This window comes from Lygodium microphyllum, chromosome 20, assembly GCF_053477565.2.
Source record: "Lygodium microphyllum isolate KBCC chromosome 20, Lygodium_microphyllum_v1.1.10, whole genome shotgun sequence".
NCBI classification, from domain to species: Eukaryota; Viridiplantae; Streptophyta; class Polypodiopsida; order Schizaeales; family Lygodiaceae; genus Lygodium; species Lygodium microphyllum.
In genome coordinates, this window is record NC_141154.1 from 66,173,959 (window position 1) to 66,194,554 (window position 20,596).

The 20,596-nt window shown below is 41.4% G+C and overlaps 1 protein-coding gene across 1 annotated transcript in view; it reads right to left on the bottom strand.

Moving 5' to 3' along the window:
* Positions 1 to 1,333: 1,333 nt before the first annotated feature.
* The window catches only part of LOC148018976 (protein DJ-1 homolog A-like), a 48,977-nt gene continuing 29,714 nt past the window's right edge, over positions 1,334 to 20,596 (bottom strand). Inside the window, exons 2-8 of the mRNA XM_087701485.1 lie at positions 7,770 to 7,970; positions 7,232 to 7,381; positions 6,929 to 7,108; positions 6,683 to 6,763; positions 5,472 to 5,672; positions 2,128 to 2,268; positions 1,334 to 1,937 (exon numbers count right to left, since the gene is read on the bottom strand). Of these exons, the coding sequence (XP_087557611.1) occupies positions 1,728 to 1,937; positions 2,128 to 2,268; positions 5,472 to 5,672; positions 6,683 to 6,763; positions 6,929 to 7,108; positions 7,232 to 7,381; positions 7,770 to 7,970 (1,164 nt within the window). The 3' untranslated portion in view covers positions 1,334 to 1,727. The remainder of the gene's footprint in view (positions 1,938 to 2,127; positions 2,269 to 5,471; positions 5,673 to 6,682; positions 6,764 to 6,928; positions 7,109 to 7,231; positions 7,382 to 7,769; positions 7,971 to 20,596) is intronic.

The following is a 20,596-nucleotide window of genomic DNA, read 5'->3' on the forward strand; positions in this document are numbered from 1 at the left end:
AATCAATGCATGACATTGGCAACCTAAGTATCCCAATTGGTGACATTGGCAAAAGTTGTTTAAAGTCATGATAGGTAAGTAATTGTGGGTGCCTAGAGTTAGTTTGGATCTGTGCCATTGATTAGGCCATTAAATGTCTTGTAATGGCATTCAAGACTAGGCATTAATTAATAAACTAATACTAGTCCAAGTCTAATTAATATTGAGGCAATTACATATCCCATGGTGATTAGTACATTAAAGGTGAATGGATTTTAAAATTAATTAATGCTAGAAATTTAATTAGAAGATTGACAAGCGATAAAATAGATTGCTACTAATCAAAATTACCAATGCAAATTACATGAGGACTATTTGGGGGACTAGCTAAGGGTCATTCCAACCATTTTAAAGCCAATGGAGGCTAAGGGAGACAAAGCAAGTGTTGTAGAATATAGGAGCTAGTAAGAAGAGGCCATTTCTAACCAATAGGGAGTAGACCAGCAACAATTGATTACTCTTAGAGGTGGATAGGCTGTCGACAATAGCATTGATAGGGATTTGGGGTATTGGCGACCGAAGTTGGGCAACAAAAACCAACAAAGAAAACAGACTAAAAATTAGCATTTGTAGGGGTTTGGGCTACTAACGACCTAATTTGGGCATCAATAACCAATAGAGGTAACAATTAGTATGTGTTTTCACAATCTTCTCGATAGGGCATCAACAAAAGTCAAGTGAAAGAATAAGAAGTGCCTTCTTAGCATGCGAGTACAAATGATTTTTTGGGATAAACAAAGCTAAGCGCTTTAGGTTACACTAGAGGGCGAAACTGATTATTATGTGGTTACTTGTAGCATGTGGCTAATCAATCACATGCACCCCAAAGATTGCAACGTTTCTCTATCACATTGGAATTTTTGTATCACTTGTGCAAATCACAAAGCCACAAGTACAGTTTATCATGTCACTTAAGTAGCACCCAATTTAAGCCAATACATCCATGCCCTTGGTGGTGTTATGGCATTACTACAACTGCATCCAATTCTTGAAAGTGATATAAGGTAATAGGACAGTTAACAATAGAAGCTAGGGATAGTAAACAACAATAACTCTTAATACCTCTTATTGTAGCCACATTCAAAACGTCTTTCTTGTGATGAATACATTAGACATTGCTCCTATTTATGAGTATTTGCTTTCTTTGCAGTTGGCTTCTTGTTTTTCCTAGCCGTATGCTCCCCCAAGAACTTCACCTAATCTGAGGATTGTGTCAAGCTGGTTCTAATTTTTTTTAATAAAGTAAACACTAATGCAAGATCGTAACTATTATTCTTTTTCCAAGTTTGACACTGCTTTAGTTGTGTGATAAAACATGCAATCAACCATGGAAAAGCAATCAGGCCACAACTTTGACACCTATAGGTCAGTCCTCTTCAAAAAAACAGGAATAGCCAACCCATGGTGACACATCCCAACTATAAAGTAGGCCAATTTCCCAGTAATAATACATTGTGCAGCATTCTATTTTCCCAGCATGTGAAAACATCAGCTTCACCATTGGGCAATATTGGTTTGAGGAAGAGGGAGCACAACCATTTATTATTATTTCTCTCAATAAGGTTATCAAACTCACAGAGACAAGCTCTTGAAAACTGTAGAAAAATCTAATGGGCTATAGCTGACCTTGTACAAAATGGAAGCCTGATGGGGAGATGGCCATTTCCTCAGTGTCTTTCAAAGCTGACTTAACATGGATATGGAAACACCATTGCTTCTGCAATACTCACGGCTTTCTCCTTTCCAAAATACTTTTCAATGATCGACAGTGTAAACTCTATGGCTGTGCCAGGTCCTCGACTTGTGATGTGAAATCCATCTATTACAACCCGTGACTCTGCTGAGCTTGAATCTGAAAGGCATCCAACAAATGCTGGATGACAAGTGGCTTTCTTACCCTGCAAAAGTAAAAATCATATAATTAAAGGAAATCTTTTCCAGAGCTCTAGCAAAAGGAAAATCAATTTCAATGAGCTCTTCTCCAGTCCATGCAGCCAACAAATGTTTAAAAGCTTGCTAGTATGCAAAAGACATTCTATCTATCCCACAGTCCATCTGTTGTGTCGAAAGAACACAGCTGAAACTGACCTTCAAAAGCCCACTTGCTTCTAGCACCACAGCAGGAGCTGCACAAATTGCACCCAGTGCTTTCTTGCTCTCAGCTTGTTGCTTTAGTATCTTCTTCAAAGCCTCAGCATCATGCAGCCTTTGAGCTCCAGGCATTCCTCCCTGAAAATTAGGTAGAAGTTATAACCAAGCAGGTTGCAAGACACTGCAAACTTGCAACTATATGGAAGAAAAGCTATGTACCCCTTTACTTGGGTCATACAGAATCATTACCTTGATGATCACACCGTTCAAAGCTTGGCATGGCAAGAAACCCAAAGTAGACTACTTTCGGGTGCTTGGTTGCATAGCCTATGCACGTGTTCCGAAAGAGCTTCATGGGAAGCTTGATGACAAGGCTATAAAATGCATATTTATTGGCTACAGTTCGGAAAGTAAGGGCTATCGCTTGTATGACCCACGCACGAAGAAAGTCTTTGTCAGTAGGGATGTCCTATTTGTTGAAAATGCTGCATTTTCACATGATCAGTTTCAAATGCCAGTCACCCATGACATTGGTGATGTCTAGTATTTGAGTATCTCCACCATGAGGGATGAATCAAATAATGATGAAGTTAAGAGAATCAGGAAAAAGTATACGGCTACTTTTTAAAGAACATTTTTCTTTGGAAAAACTCAAAGAACAACAGAGGTTATACGGCTTGAGTTTTGTGTGACACAAGACTTGACTATAGATGATAGACATGTAACAATGGTTCTGAAGCACCTGGCCACCCACTACATGAAGCGCATAGTTCTAGCTTTTCAGAACAACAAACTGGACTCTTCTTTCATGTCGCTAAAAAGAGATATGATCCCAAAGAAATGGACGATGAAGTACATTGCATCACAATAGTGCACATAACAATGACCCAACTCTCTTTCCCATGGGTTAATTGATCTCCACTGAAGCTGCTTTGGCCCTAGGTAGAACCGCCATCTCCTCCTAACCAACTAAAAGAAAGACAAGAAAGGATCTTCCAAGAGGTGCCCTCAATGCAAGACGAGCACTCATGAGTATTAGTGGTGTCAGAAGCATCCCTAACTACGTCACTCTATTGCCCAAAGGCTTCCGATACCACTGCGAAGGATTCTTCCTTCAGAGCCAAAGCCTAGGATCTTCACACACAGCTGCTCATGCTGCCACATTAGTCTCACTGTACCTGTCCCAGCTACCACAAGCTATCCAGAGAGACTGCCACAGCTTCGCAACTTCACCCATAACATAGTCACATCAGTTTGGAAGCAGTCAGCCTCTTTGGAGATATTGCTACATCAACACTTTGCTGCTTTCAAGATGCCCAGTTGTTATCAACAACCAGATCAGGCAGTGTCTTGATCATTTGCAGGCTGCCCACCAGTCACCCTGCCTCCTCCCATCATCCATAGTGTCAATGTCATCATCTACCTGATCAGAATGTAGCTGCTGTACCTCTGTTTCTGTTGTCATCTTCATCCAACACTGTCAGAGCCAATGGTGGATACTGTGCTGGCTTTTAGGATCCGTGTCTGGATGCCAGACACGTCTGCTCCCAGCAAACCTATAATGACAGGCTAGGATGGATCTTTAGTTTTTAGAGCACCTCTGTTCTAATACCATGCGAAGAAACAATAGGGATTGTGGTGGAGACAATAGTGTATGGCAAACACTAGTAGTGAATGAACTCGAAAACACGGAGGATAGACGAATGATGAAAGAATTTAATGATGAGTACAGTTAGCCTCAAGAATCCAATGATGAGGACAATTGGCCTCAATCCTCTCTAGGACCGGAGCTGACTCCCGAGGGGTGAGCCAAGGAGCCCAGCATTGATGAGTGGCTTGAGATGACTGCACTATCCAGACCAATCCAGGCAAAGCATTCATAGAAGGGATTCGCACTGGAGGGAGTGAAACACACTCCTCCGGGCAGGTCAATGTCAAGAAAGACACCAGCTGAATGTTGACAGCAGTGAAGAGAGCCAAACACAGTCCTCCATAGGTATGGTGAATAAAAGGTAATCTTCAGGGGCAACAGCAACAGACCACAAATATCAGCTGGCTGAGAAAGCCTCCAGGAAGATGGACAACTGCTCGAGAATACAGCCAACAGGCTGTAACAGGAGAAGTAACAAAAGGCGCAGGTGACAGACCTCTAAAACAGTTGGCAACAGCTCCAAATCATGGCTGGCAACCTCCAGGAAGGGCAGAGCCAGCGAAAACCGGTGTTGATGGATGGTGACTGCAGCAATTGATAGACGACAGCCCTCAGAAGGTAGACAATTGCAGCAACTGATGGGTGACAGCCTCCAAAAGCTGAAGACCCTGAAAATACAGATAGGTAGCTGCTCCTATGAATGGAGTGGCAGCCTGTCAGTGTGGACAGCAGCTCCAAAACACTAGCAGCAGCCCCAGGTTGGGCAGCAGCTCTAGGACAGGTAGCCTCCACCAAACACCAAAGATATTGTTGAGTTATGAAAATGTCAGTCAGACCACATGGGTGCTCACCCCTGAGTCAAGGGAAACTATCCACATGCATCCATGACTAGCCAACCCCCAACAGTATATATAGACGAGCAACACTACCCTTCAATATATCATACCTATTGAGCAATCACATCTTCTGCATTCATTATCCTCCATCCGACATCTATCAGAATTCATAGGAGCGCACATGTAGACAGAACCTTTGCATTTATAAGCTTTGTGTAACAATCACATCTTCTGCATTCGTTATCCTCCATCCGACATCTATCAGAATTACCATCAGAATTCATAGGATCACACAGGTAGACAGAACCTTTGCATTTATAAGCTTTGTGTAACAAAAGATTTTTTTGTTCACTCATATTTCTCTGGCCATGTTTTCTTTCCAAGGGTGATGTGCTGTAAGAACCTAGACAGATCACATGAGCTAACTTGACTACAGATCTTTCTGCCTTGAAAAACTCAAAATTTCACATAACAGTGTCAAACAAAGTGGCTTGTTAGGAATTATCCAGTTGACCAGGATAATTTAAAGCATAAGCAGCTTCAAATTTTCAAATATGAGCATTCAGATTCTGCTCCACCACAGTACCATATAAGGGAAGGTGAAGGTAGCGGCAGTGGCTTAACATTGTGAAGTGGGTCACGTGGTGAATCTAGCACCACAAATCCTAGGTACAAAGAACCTTATTAAACACAAAAGAATTTAAATAGGCTAACTAATTCAGAGAGAAAAAGAGAAAACACGTGATACAGCTCAGCATTCCCCAAGATGCATCTACATAAGGGATTGATGGCTACATCATAAGCAGAAAGATTATATCAGAAAAAGGTAAACCCCACACAAACAGACATATTACCGGCAACACTATGAGATCAAAGGTTGTTTCCTCCAAATCTTGAATCAGTTTATCTGCAACAATATTCACTTTTCTGGATGCTTCAACTTGCAAATCCTTCTCAACTGAAGCTACAACAACATTTGCACCAGCTCTCCTGAGGACATCAATGATTATAATGGCTTCCATTTCCTCCGAGCCATTAGCAATTGGGACCAAAACCTGAAAGAGACATGGTGCAAATCTGGATCATCCAAAACATATAAGCAACTACAATATAATCATCCACAATATGCATAATATCAGAAAAGCAACTACTAAAACCTTGTACATAAAGATCTCTCAAGCATGTGAATGAATACACAAATATTCTCTCACTCTGTTTCAAGTAAAATCATCTAATTTCAGGGTACCTTTCCTCAATCTCATCAATTTCTTATTTCAACAAAGGTCTTCTGCATGGAATAAAAAACCGGGTTTGATGAGTGATTCAAAATACAGCACACAGGGATCTTCTCAGAACTGGTCCAGAACCAACAACACTAGTATTCAATGTATGTACATGGTTCTAGTCATGAATGGCCAGCCTCACCATTGCCTTAATCAATTGCATCATGATTTTTTGCACATTGTAGACCATGATAATTGTCCTCTGTAACATGATAATGCCTGGTTCAAATAGTATCAATTCCTCATATCTGTAGCATTACAAGAAAGGAGCATAACAATCTAGACATTCTTAAAAAGTAGGAGGCCTATGCCATTCACATATAAAGTTTTGAGCAATGATCATAGCCATAGGAGTACAATAAGGCATAATTAATGGCAGGAAGCCAATCAAGCAACACTTAACCAGCAGCTCAACCAAAAACTCTGAATGTCTCATCGCCATCTTTGTTCAGCAGCACGGATGTGATACTAAAAATGATAATAAAGATTTTAGGTTTGAATGATTTTGTAAAAGGACCACAAACTCTGTGATTGACAATATCCTAACCAAAGGTCAACCACATGCAACTTAGTCTCGCTCTTTGGATTTCCCACCCGTAATCATAGATGTAAAACTTTTGATGCACAATATCCTTGAACCAGCTACATGGATAGATGGCCAGAAACATAACAACGTGCATTCTTATTAAGAGACTGGTTGTTCAAAGCCACCATTAACAACTGTCCTATTACTTATATTTTGTGCAAGGAACAAGGTGAAAATTCTGGGTTATAAGTATTACTTGTGGAGTTCCAGCTGCAGTCCAAATTTGAGAGTTGAATTCATCCCTACATGACTCTGCACCACTTTCCTGTAGGAGGACCTGCATAACACACCCATCATCTAGGTAATTGAATGCAAAAACATCCTCTTTTATGCTCTGGTTGCTTTGTGTGTGGGGTGGGGGTGGGGGTGGGGGGTGTGGGGAACATATCGGGAAAGTAGTAAAAAGATACAGTTCTCTATTATCACTTCTCTGTCAGCATACCAGTGGTTTTGAGACTTCTTCAAGTTTCTCTTTTCCAAAAAGTTGTTCAACAAACGCCAAAGCAAACTCAAAAGCAGTCCCTGGCCCTTGACTTGTAGTTACAAAGCCATCTGTTTGAACTCTTGAGCCCACTGTTACAGAGGAGCTCAGTTTATCAATAAAAGATGGATGGCATGTTGCCTGCAATTTGCAAAGATGACCAAAACACAACAACAATCACTTTACTAAACGAAAAGGCAGAAACTTTCCATGATGGAAAGTGATGGAAAGACAGCAGTAAAGCATGGAAAGGAAAATCTACACCTTCCGCCCCTCCAAAATGCCCCATTCTTGTAGCGTTACAGCTGGAGCAGCACAAATGGCACCAATGAGCTTTCCTTGCTCTGCTTGAGCAGTCACAATATGCTTGAGATGTTCAGAGTCCCGCAGTCGTGAAGAACCTGGCATGCCTCCCTAGAGGGAACCTAAGCTCCATTACATGACACTCTAAAACCTTTCACATGCACTGAGAAAACAGTTTAAACTTGAAGAACACAGCTCTGTGACAATGTGTTGCAAAATTAACATAAAATGAGTGGAGGCATAACAATACTTGCAGTATGCTTTGAGGATATGAATGCAGGCAAAGGAGTATACAGAATGTCAAAGGGCCATGCCAACTTAACAAACAGACTCTAGTAGTGATTAGTTCTTAAATGCAATCTAATGTTTCAAAAATGGGTTAGTTACATCATCAACTTTGATAGTCTCAAAAGATGCTCCTTGTAGGCAAAACCAGAAAAAACAAAGTACATCAGAGTAGGCAAAGGCCGCATCAACAAGTTCCTGGAATTCTGCATACCGGTAAAGCTATCAGGTCAAAGTCTTTCCCAACACATGATGAAATTTTTTCATCTGCCACAAGCTTCACCCGCCTTGATGCCTCTATACAACAATCCTCCTCCACAGATGCAACAAGTACATCGGCTCCAGCTCTCCTGAGTATATCCACAATTACGACAGCCTCAATCTCCTCTGTGCCAAAAGCAATGGGAACCAGCACCTAAAAATTGCAGTTAACATCAGCAGTAGGATATTTGAATGTTACGTATGAAAAATTCCTCAGCAATCCTTTTTTTACTTCAAAGAGCATTCTCAGCAAACACATTAAACCTTTTACACTCGATGTTTCACAAACTTGTTAAATATGGGAAGCAAGGAATTTGATGCAGAAAGAACCTCACATCCCCTTCTCTCTTTCAGTAAAGCCCACAATGGTATCTTTTTATTTACACTGCTGAAGTAGACATTACAGCTTGTGACTAGGTGCATTCTATCCGACTGGGCCAAGCGAAAACAGCTAACGTGAACTGCAACAAGCACAAAAGCAACTGAAACCAACAATTGGAGACTAACTCCACAAGCAAAATCCAAACCCTTTAGTGCATACTATCTGACTGGGCCAAGCAAAAACAGCTAACCTGAACTGCAACAAGCACAAAAGGAACTGAAACCAACAATTGGAGACTGATTACACGAGCAAAATCCAAACCCATTAAATCTCTTATGCACACACAGTAATCAAAGACAAAAAATGATACCACAAAAAATGCAAGTGGACTACCACAGAAGTCTGCCATGCAAACACCCTGAATGACTACTGGAAGCTGCACAATCATAATCGCTGTATAAGCAAGTATTAAGATGCCAGTTCCATTTTATTCACCTCCCTTGTGCATACACAATATGTTGCAAGCTTGATGGGCAGCCACTTCAGTCTCCACACTACTGTTTCTGCCTAAACATGACCACATGCTGCTATGACCTTCATCAACAGGAATGTTGAAACCAGTCCCTCTACAAGCCCCCCAAAGACGGGAGAAAAGAATTTCTAACCTTCCCTTCTGCAATCACCAGCTCATGCTTACATGGAGAGAACAATCTGTGAGCATAGTCAGTGGACAGAATGAGAATGCATGAGCGCCAAAGTAGCCAAGAGAAACAAGAGGTTCAACGGAGTTGGGAGCTACAGCACTGAAGGGAAGAGCACAAATGCTATGAAGCCAAAGCAAGACTATGTGTTGGCTGAAGAAACCACCAACTTCCATCATTACTTGAATGTTGACCATACAGCCATCACCTACCATTAGCAGCTCAACCATCATCTGTGCTCCACAATCCTTCAGTAACTACAATTCCACACAGATCTTATCCTCCAATCATTAATCTTCATTGCCATATCTTCTCCATCAGGCCTGCAAAGGTTAGCTCCCCATTCCCCACTGCTGCTACTGTGGCATTCCAGCAAGCCTCAACAGCCCCTACCTCTGCCATAACTGCTGCAGCCCTTGGTGGCACCTCCTGCTGCTGACACATTGTCAACGAATTCTGGCCTGTGTCAACACCCCTACTTCAAATTAGTGCTGCTGTCTCTGCTCAAAGCATGGCTTCTGCAGCCTCCACCAACTGCTCCAGCTCTATGAAGACTTGTCACACTACCTTCCCTTTTCCTAAAACACAGGTCCCTGCTGCTCATCAACCATGTTGCCACATCACTGAGTGCTCGAAAGTGTCCACCCTGGTGGTCTACATCAAAACACAGGCTGTTTGTTGGCTGGAGACTGCTCCCTGTTGTTCATGCTGTCATTCCAGCCAGTCCCTTAACCTCCAACACCCTCATCTGCCACCAAATACAAATTGCACTACTTCCAAATTGCTCATACAGCCTACTCCATCAAAATCTGAAATGTAGGTCCTCCTCAAAAGACGAAATCCCATACCCCTACCTACAATTGCTGGTTCACTGCTCACATTCAAGATCTCTTTGAAAGATGGCACACCAACCTGTTAAGTCCCTTCAATTCTACCTTTCACATTGCACAGCTCAAACCAGCTCTTGAGTCCCCCCTGATTCCTGTGCATCACATATGATGGAGCTAAGTAACTGACTCCTATGTGGCCCTTCTATCACTTGCATTGAGCCTTCCATCTTGCTCCATTTCCTTATATGATTGCCTCCTTTCTACGGCATTGTACCTCACTTAGTTATTGCCACTTAAGATTTGAAATTAGAATATTAAAAGTTCATTCACATTTCACATTCTGAGTATTTTTAACATTTGTAATTAAGATATTAAGAGGTCATTCAGATTTCACATTCTTGTGATGGGTATAGTACTTGTTCAATCATTTTCATCATTGTTGCATTTTCACATTCTTGTGATGGGTATAGCACCCTTCAACATCTATAAATAGATAAGCTGCCCACCATTTAGCCTTATCCTTTTGTGCAGGTTTCTCACTCTACTGTGCAGATTTCAGCCAGCAGCCACTTACCATCTGCTATCCCACTTTGCTTTTTGGAGGTCTCCATCTATTGTCTCATTGTAGTACTTGATCAGCTTACATTTTCAGCATTTGGTGCCAGGCGACAAGCTGCTACCATCTCTCCCATTGGACAACTACTGCCGTATTTGCGTTTTTTCTGTCCAGCAAGCTATCTACATCAGCAAACATCTCTCCTGGTTATCGCCTAATGCTTCTCTACATCGAGTGATCAGTTTTCAGCCTTCCTCTCGTGGTACATTGTTGCATTTACTAGATTTCAACCTCCGACTGCTACGTTTTGGTGACCAACCTGCTGTCCTTCACTATTCAGCACTCTCTCATCTCCAACTTGTGGTTACAACACTCAAGATCCGTCGCCCGTGGACGTCACTCTCCGACATTGCGTTACTCTGCCCTTGGACATTCTATACACTCCTACATTCATTTACAACATTCATTCACTTCAGAGTTTCTTCTCTCTATGTTTGTTTTTGTGTTTGAGTTTTGCATTTTGCATTTAGGGTTTGAGTTTTGCTTGTCTCTGTTTGAGTCTTTGTGTTTCAATCTTGGTCATACATGCTATGTTTCCTCAATGCAAACCCTAGCATATCTTCACATGGGAGGATGAGATAGTACATATCTAGCTATGTGGGTGAATGATATCCCTATATCTAGTTCCACCCAAATAGGATCGATGGATAGAGTATGTCATATATCCCAAATGAAATAGTATGGAGGTAGCATCTAGTTGGGCTCTCAACTCTGTCAATTGCTGCTCATGTCACTGGCAACTCCCTCATCTCTCTTTGATGTAGCATGTGTGTCCGGTACCCCTGTATCAACAGAAGGTGTGCTACTCCAATCTCCCCAACTGTTTGGATTGTCACCCCTCTTTGTATGGATGTTGTGTGTGTGGTCACTGTTTGGAAGATATCGATGAGCTATGATTGACGTCCCCCTCTATGCAGTGCTAACTTGTAGTAGTGATGTGTGGAGCCTCTGAACCTCAATTAGGAACCGGCCCACGTGGCGCTAGTGTCCCTCAAACTAGTCATGGAGTCCCCACACCAGCGCCACATGGGCCAATTCCTAATCGAGGAGCTCTATGGCACCTAGGTCAAACTATGCCATAGGCTCTACATCTATAAATATAGAGCTCCTCGCTCTCCACCTCCTCTGGCATAACCTACAAATCCGCTTAGCTTGGGGAATGTGGACTGCCCTTCCAATCTTAATCTCAAGCCGATGAGAGGATATCCTGATCAGGCTACTCGCCTCTCATGTGGCATGTATACATCTAGGTATCGATGTCTCTCAATGAAGCCATCTGTTGTAGTCTTCATGAAGTGGTCTCTATAGTACAACATTTTTGGGAGAAGGGGTTGCCTATGTACAACTAGTAAAGGTCCTACTACATGACCAAGTTCCTCTCTCTGTGGGAGAGATGTATAGAGAGGGAGTCAAGGTCATACTGAAAGGACGGGAGATAGTCCATGACGATCCCATATCCTATAAGCCATTGCTCGACCTATGAATACCATGAAGTCTCCTCTCCTTCCTCAACTAGCTGCCTAGAGGCCTCGAAGGTTCTTCTAGGTAGTCTATCTTGGTGCATGTCATGTATTCTGTGTATGAAGCTAATCGTCTGAAAAAGGACCTCCATCATCATTGGGGGTGCAGTAAACTTAGCTCTCATAATCTCATGCAGTCATAGCAGCCATTACAAACGAAATATTAGAAACATGTTTCGTAAGTTTCTTTCAAGTGGGGGTAAAATAAGAAACGCGGGGTTTTTAATATATGGATTTTTTATAGTTTTGACTAGGGAAAGGGTTTCTAAATCTCCATGGAATTTTCTCTTAAACAAAGAAAGGCCAATTGAGCTGGAGTGATAATACATGAGAGTCAATTGAAAATAATACATTACATATCCATGATCCATTATAAACTTGTTACTTATGTCAAAGTTAGTCTTTGCTATACTATGGTTTAGAACTCAAACATTATGATTCATATATATCACACAAAGGAAATTGAAATAAACATAAAAATAGCCTATCTACAATATGGACTAAGTCAAGTTGAAACATCATGATTCTCATTTCAAAACAAACTGACAAAATGTCAAAATCAAGAATGAATCATAATACGTCATAAATAAATGAGACTAAAAGTGTATAATAATCAACTCTCAAGACAAGACCAAATACTAGATTGACAAAGTCCAATAACTAAACAAAATCCCAAAAAGTTGGCCTCTCATTCAAAATCTCAAGCTCTCACGAGTCATTACTCATCATCATCATCATCATCATGTTTAACATTGCCCAATAGTTTTTGTCCAAAAAAACATGCTTTTGGATTCCAACTTTTTTTTAAAAACCCACGTTTTTTACTCTTAAAAATGTTTCTTACTTCAAGAAACGTTTGGTAAGTTTCAAACTAAAGAAACGCATTTCTTTGCTGCTATGCATACAATACTAATGGTTTCCTACGGATCATCTATAAGAGCATTATGATCTATGGTCTCTCGATCTGTGTGCATAGGTATGTAGCCAAGCCAAGAGTCCAAATAGCTGCATCATACATCACCGCTAGTGTGACCAGTGTGTCAAATAGCCACCTCCATGTGCGAGCCTCCTAAAAGTGTGCCTGGTGGCACTGTCTCTCCATCATGGCCAATGTTGTGTATCCTCATGTGAGTCGTCTCTGGCTGCCTATGCCAAGGTGAATCTCCCAACGGATGTAGTGAAAGTGACCCCGAGGTAGATATATGAATCCACAACCTCCACCTATCCAACTCCTAGGGTGAAGACTGATCTCCTCCTCACTGGGGCCAATGTGTGGAAGATTAGGATCTCGATTTTCCCAAGATTAACCAATCAATCCACATTGTGTACCAAAGTCATAAAAGGCATGGAGATGTTGATGCAGGCTCTTTTGTGATTTAAAGACTAGAACAATATTGTCAACATAAAGCATAACAAATACCAATATACCTACTAAGCTCCACCCCTTCACCTCCTCATGTGATGTGATCTTATATCTCATTGAAATAGAGACCAAAGAGTCTAGGTGACAAAGGACATCCCTGTTTTACTCCAATGGTGCTACACGTCACATCATAAGTCCTCTTGGACATCTCACTCGACCCACCACTCTCTCATATAGTGCATAGATACCCCAAATCATATCCGATGGGATCTCCAATGTCTGTAGCCTCTTTAGTAGTCTATTTTGTGGAATCATATCAAAGGCTTTAGGAGAATCCAAAAAGCAGTAATACAGTCTCTTCTTCCTCATTTTCACTTGCTCAATCATGCTCCTCAAGGTAAGATGTGGTCAAGTGTAGAGAATCCCTACCTGAAATCAACTTGTCCTATTGCTCTCAATCTCCATCTCTCTACATATGCACTAAGCTTTGCCTCCATTACTACTCCATATGTCTTTGCCAACTTATGGCCCACCATGATGGTTTTATAGTTACTTAGATCTAGGGGGTCTCCACTCTTGTGGATGGGCACGATGGTATATATGGTCCACTCATCTCAGAAGCCTTCTGCTAGGGCCCTATTGAACATAAAAGCAAGGAGACGAGCCAAAATGTCAACTCCATAAATGAAGTGCTCACCTTGTATACATGTGTGATCCATCAATAGTCCATGCTGTAGAGGCTCTATTGCTCTCCTCACAGTATCACGTGTGAAGAAGGTGGATGTGGTGGAGCGAGGCACCAATGGGTGCAGAATGGATGACTAGTGTGGTATATCATATAGTCCCTCTTCATAGGAGTGTGTTGTCTTTGAGTCACTAATGGTTGTGGGGTGGCATGGCTCCCACAATCTGCACCATGTTGTGGCTACATCTCTACTCGTGAGCAAATGGTACAAATCCCAATATTGTCCCTCCTTATATGCCCGTCGCTTACAACAAGTCAAGATCCGCATTTGTCTGTGGGCTGCTCTCTCTCTAATAGACCCTAGCCCTCTCTAGATCAAGAGGTGCATGTATAGCTCTCTGCATCATCATACCACCTCTTTTGAGGCATAGTCCCAGGTCAAGTGGGTTTGCTAGTGTTATGTGGAGTGTGTAAAGCTCTAGAGAGCGAGTCATGGATGGAGATGAACTAGGAGATGAGTGTCCCTAGGGGGGCAATATACTCAAACTGTGTGAGCCCATCATATATGTGATAGTTGTATATGTCAACTAGCTCATGCCTAAAATAGAAAGTGGTGGATTGGGTATGGACAATGGCTAGTATCTATGGGTGTGGAGAGGAGGATATAGTGAGGGACAAGGAGGTATGATCTGCTTTGATTAGGCAAGGAGGGATGGCGAAGGATTTGACTAGTTCCATCGTCTCGACGAAACCTAGTACATAATCTACTGTGTTGAGGACCATGGGCTGGAAGTAAGTGAGTGCTCCAAATCCAAGCCACTTCTTTGTCTCGTTGTAAATAACGAGATAGAATCGAGACCCCAGCTCTAGTAGGTATTGGCCATAGCAAGTATTCTCTCCTCCAATATCAACGGATATCATGTATGTGCCTGCCTCCTCTACATCCATCACCTATAGCCTCCCTGAATCCTCAAAATCATATGTGCCAAACTATCTACTCTACATCCTTGCATTAAAATTCCAACTGGGAGAATCTCCCTAGACTAGAGTAGTGTACAATCTCACTGGATAGGTCTCTAAAAGGAAACTCTCCCCCTCCATCTCCCTCTCCCTTCTGCTACTATGGCTCTCCAATAGCATACCTCAACCCCCATGGGGGAGAGTAGCAAAGGGCAATATATAACATCTAGCCACAGGAGATTTCCACTCTGATTCACATGTATCGTGCATTGGGATCTCATACCATGATATGGACTCTATCGTGTAGCTCTTGTTTGATCAACATCACCACTCTTCCTGATCCTCGAGTAGTGCCCTAATATCCCATGTAGCTCTTGTGCGTCGACTTCCATACATATCCATGTACTTTGGGCAATCCCCTCTCGCGACACTGGTGAGTCTATGATCAAAATCACCTCATGATTCTCCATTACCTCTTTCATCCTTCTTGGATGTATCCATAATAAGCCGTTATAGTTCCATACTATCATCAGTATCTCTAACATGTCTGTCTCATAGGCCACACATCCCTATTAAACTGCCTTGCCATGAATGATGACTCAGCCATTCTCTATATATTGCATTCTTGCCCTCCTTCCTAGCCTTGACTATTTTGGGCATACTTGCGCACCTATGCTACACTTGCATCCTAGTAAGATCCTCCTCCAAATAGATGGGATTCCCTGGGACTCCACGTACTATGGCTTTCTTCCTCATAAAGACCATCCTCTCTATTTCATCCTAAAACCTCGAGATGAGAGTGCATTTTTGCAGTTCCTTCCCAACTCTCCTGGCTTTCGTAAAGGGGAGTGCTTTTTTCTCTTTATATTTGAGGCATATGCACAAATTCTTACTATCCTCCTCAGGTGATGAGTATCCTCCTCAAGTGATGAGTCCTCCTTGATAGGCCATTTACTTGTACATTTAGTCGCCTCGCCTACCTCATTCTCTCTTGCTCCAATGTAGCATTGACAATGTGTACCCCCTCTTCTTGGTTGTCCTTTTCCACCTTCCTTTTTCTTCACTACCTCCACCCACCTTAGTTGCATAGCCTCAAGCTTAAAGTCCATTGCTTTGGAGATTTCCTCCTTTATGGCAATGATCATGTCACAAAGAGAGAGAGAGAGAGAGAGAGAGAGAGACTGAACCGGACTGCTCTGAGCAGAAACAAAGTAATGGACTGCACCGTACTGATGATGAGGAGAGAGAAAGACATGGAGAAAAGAGTCAACTAATGACTGACTACAAGTTGAACCTTCGAGGTGTCACTCATGGCCTAGCGTGGCAATCCAGATATTTTGCATGGCACATTACATGCTTTTTCTTGTCCTCTCTCTCTTGAACATGTCTTCTTTTGCTTCTCTTGAGACCTCTAAAAAGCATACTTAACCTTTGCATAGGCTACATCCATGTTTTCCACATAATGATCAGCCTCAAAGATCTTATTCATTGGATGCAAAATAGGGTGCACTTTGTTGCCACCTTCCACAACCTCAAATGAAGCTTTGCTAGTGAAACTATGCACAGTGTTATTGTCAAACTCTACCACAGGCAAATATTGCTCCCATTGTGACTTATGCTCAAATACATAGCATCTCAAGAGGTCAAGCATTGTAGAATTTGCTTCTTCTGATTGGCCATCTATTTGCGGATGGAAAGACAAATAAAATCTCAACGTGGTATCCATATTTTTCAAACAGCCCCTTCCAAAACAAACTGGTCATCCGAGGGTCTCCATCTCTAATGATCAACTCTCACATACCATGATATTTAAACACATGCTGCAAAAATAAGTGTACTATATGATTAGCCTTTATCTCCTTCCTCTTCATCAGAACGAAATGAGCCTGCTTACTTAACTTGCAAATAATGGTCTATATTCCATCATTCCCTATAAGTATTCTAGGAAGCTCAAAGATAAAATCCATAGCAATGCTCTGCCAAGGCCTATCTAAAATAGGCAAGAGCCACAATAGACCTAATGTGAGAGATTGAGTGGATCGAAGCTCACCAACTGAGAGTGGAGTAGACAGTATGGAGAGTGGAAGCACGACACCCAATGCAATAGATTAAAAGTGGAAGCACAACACCCAATGCAATAGATTAAAAGTGTAAGATGAAAGTACAAGGTACAACCCTTCAACCTTAGGGTTGTAAGAGGATGTTTACAACCGGAGTGTGTGCAACACAATAAGTGCCTGAAAATGTGTAACATAGGCACATAAAATAAACAAAATCAATATAGGGGAAAAAACCTCTCATACGAAGAGTAAAAAGTGCTCCAATGTCCTATTGAGATTGTCGACACTCCTCTGTGAGCGTAGGCGTAAGTGAAACCCAACAAACCCCCCTAAAGTGAAGAGTGATCAAAATACAAGGGTCATCCGTCACCAAACGAGATCAAATTTAAAGCGTTGCGAAATGCTTCAAATTTGTCACGAGAAAGAGCTTTAGTGAAGATGTCTGCCACATTACTGGTGGTAGGACAATAAACAACGCTGATATCTCCAACATGCAGCCTCTCTCTGACAAAGTGATAATGGATCTCAATGTGTTTCGTGTGTGCATCAAAAACTAGGTTCCGTGCCACTACAATGGCACCCTGACTGTCAGTGAACAAAGGAGTAGGCTCCGTGACAAATACATCCAAATCAGCTAGCAAGCATCTAAGCCATACACATTCAACTGTGGTAGTGAAAGCTGTCTTGTATTAAGCTTCACATGGCGATGTGGCAACAATGGACTGTTTCTTGCTAAGACAAGATATGCAAGATGAGCCAAGAAAGAAAAAATTGCCACTAGTGGAGTGACGTGAATCATAATCACCAACCCAATCAAATTTCATTGTACGCATGTAAGTGCAGTGGTCCCTCCTTGGCATAAAGCAATCCAAGAGATCTAGTACCTTGCAAGTAACAGAAAATATCACCAAGTGGTGATACTTTTTGCAATTGCTTTCCTTATTTACTTATATAAATATTTTATTTTTCTTTTCTTTAGTTGTTGCTTTTTATCCCCAGAGTTCTCTTAGATTAAGCAGGGATCTTTGCATGGCCAAAAGAGACAGCCATTGAGACAAATTGGACTAATGGTTTGTCTGAGCCTTGGGGCCAGATTGAGTCGGCACTGAAGAATAGAATGTAAGTGGTTTGGGACTATGTGCTTAGCCACTGGAAATGATACAGGATATTGAGCCTTGCCAAGACAGAAAATACACATGTGAGAATGCCCACAGAATAAAAGTTACCATAACTGAGCCACATTACACTTTTTGATGTGGTTGCAATGATAAAAGTTGCTCAGAACAACTTGAGGAATGCAAGAGTCAACATCCCTATAAATTTAGAGAGTTACTATTTTTGAACCCCAGAATCTGTTCACGTCACTATCTTTGTTTTTGCACGAGGATTAATTCTCTAGTTACGCCAAGGTCAAATTTTGCACCGATCATGGAAAATTTTAGACCAAAAGGTTTAAATGGGAAAATTATTACATGTATGCCATGTGTCACAATTTGGGCACAATTTTCCAAAAGAGAGAGAGAAAGAGAGAGAGAGAGAGAGAGCATTTTAAAAAAAGGTAATAGGCATGAGGGACAGATCTGAGCGTGAAGTTTTCAGGGGCTGAGGGCAAATTGCTGCAAGTACATCAACTATGAAGAATACTTCTTCGTCTCTAACTCATGTACGAAGGTAGAGCTTCCTCCCTCTGGTCAATCCTCTCTCTATTCTCAAAGAAAATGCTCTACATAATGGGCTAATTCAATCAAATGTACAGTTGTTACAACTCTATAGAAACAAAATTTGTATCCTTTTTCATTAATTTGTCTATATAATGATTTATTAAATTCGTTTCCTTTGCACTAATTAGATATAAAGAAAAGTGCATTGGAGCTTGCCATTGATGAGTGGTCACAGGTTATGGTGGACCCACGCGGTGGGTTAGAGAAAAGATAGTTCACACTTCCACCTATATGGCCCGATTGGGCGCCTGTGACCAGAACTCACACATATCAGGGTTAGACTCGCACACAGAAAGGATTGATGCCTTGAAGTGTGGACTAGATCCGCCAGAACAGACAGTTACAATCAACAAGATGGCATGATCATGAAATGCTTGTACAATGTGCATGTGTGGACTGAAAGCTTGAAATGCACATTTCTTTGCATAGGAAAGTCACATGAAGATTCTGATACCGTTTTTGCGATGTACGCAGAAAAAGCTTTCATATGACACCTATATTGAGGGGGTCCCTAAATTTTAGGAGCCTTGAATTAGCCTAAAAATGCTAGTCCTAAAAAATAAGGATGTCATTCTAAAAATAGTAAAATCTGTACTCTGACTGTGCTTACTAAATTTGGTTGTTTCTATTCTTGACAGTATTCAGCCCAAAAAGGAAGACCATAGAGAAGAGACAAGTGTCAAGACACTTGTCACACAAGTTTCCAAGTGTCCCACCACTTGTCACATCTCATGACATGTGGCTGGACACTTGTCTTGTGCTACTCCACTTTCCCCTTTTGTACTAGCTCTTCCCTCTCCTATAAATAAGAGCTTGTTTTTCTTCATTCAGCATCATTTTTCTTTGCTGTAAACTCATGTACAGCACCCACCACAGATAGCCAGAAACTGGCCCATCCATCCCCATCATCATCCCCCACTTCTCCATTATCAAATTCCTCCATATTCCCTCTTCTATCACTGCTGTTTTACAAGACAGCAAGCCTGTAAATTCATTACAGCACCTCCTTCTCGAGCTCTTTCTTCCATTTTAGCAACAAGAAGCAAGCCCTATCCATGTACTGCTGATCAACGATGGAGAAAGGCTATTTTCCCCTCTTTCTTCTCTCATACTGTAAAGAAATCAGTTCTTATCATTGCATAATAGATAATGCATGTGTGTTTCTACATCTTTGCATGATCTTGTGAGAGTGAGAATTACTTCTCCTCACTCTCAGGTTGATTGTAACTGAGCTCTTCCCTAAGGGACTTGGGTTGAGCATAAATACATTCCTTCGGGGGGGGGGGGGGGTGTTGCCCATCTTCAGCCCTCAATCTTGTCTCCATTACTTTTACATTTTCATGGCTGTAATTTTATGAGTAATTTTCATTTTCAGCTTAAGTGTTCATTCTCTTTTATATTAAATCTCGAAAACGAGAGAATATCATAATTGTTAAGCATACTACGTTGTTTGGGGCGTTTACAACAGTTCTGTGTTTTCTTTGCTCTTCTTTTGAGCGAAGAGCCTCATTGTTCAGGTTCAAGAGCAGCTGATTGCTCCTCCAATACAAGAACTAAAGAAAGTGTTGATCACGCCACAGAAAAACAAGGTTTTCAGCTCTGATTTAGTGCTGTTTGTGGGACTATTTCGTTGTTGGAATGATGCCAGGGTCAAAGGGTTTGTAGTCCAACTGGTATGGAACAGATCTGGAATGGAATAAGGCTGAGAAAAAGGGCAACAAACATGTAAAAATAGTAAATACAAAGTTCTGCAGATTACAATTCTGCACTTGAATTATTGAGTTATGCTCACAGAAAGTGTTTTCGATGTTGTTTTGGATATGCTAGACAACAAAAACAATAAATACAATGTTTTTCAAATTGCAATTTTGCACTTGAATTATTGAGTTATCCTCAAAAAATGTTTTCCTCCATAGGATGTCGTTCTAGATATGTTGTATTGTCCTTATGCAACTGAAATTTGCTCAAAAAATATGAAAGCCAACTATTCACACGTTTTGTA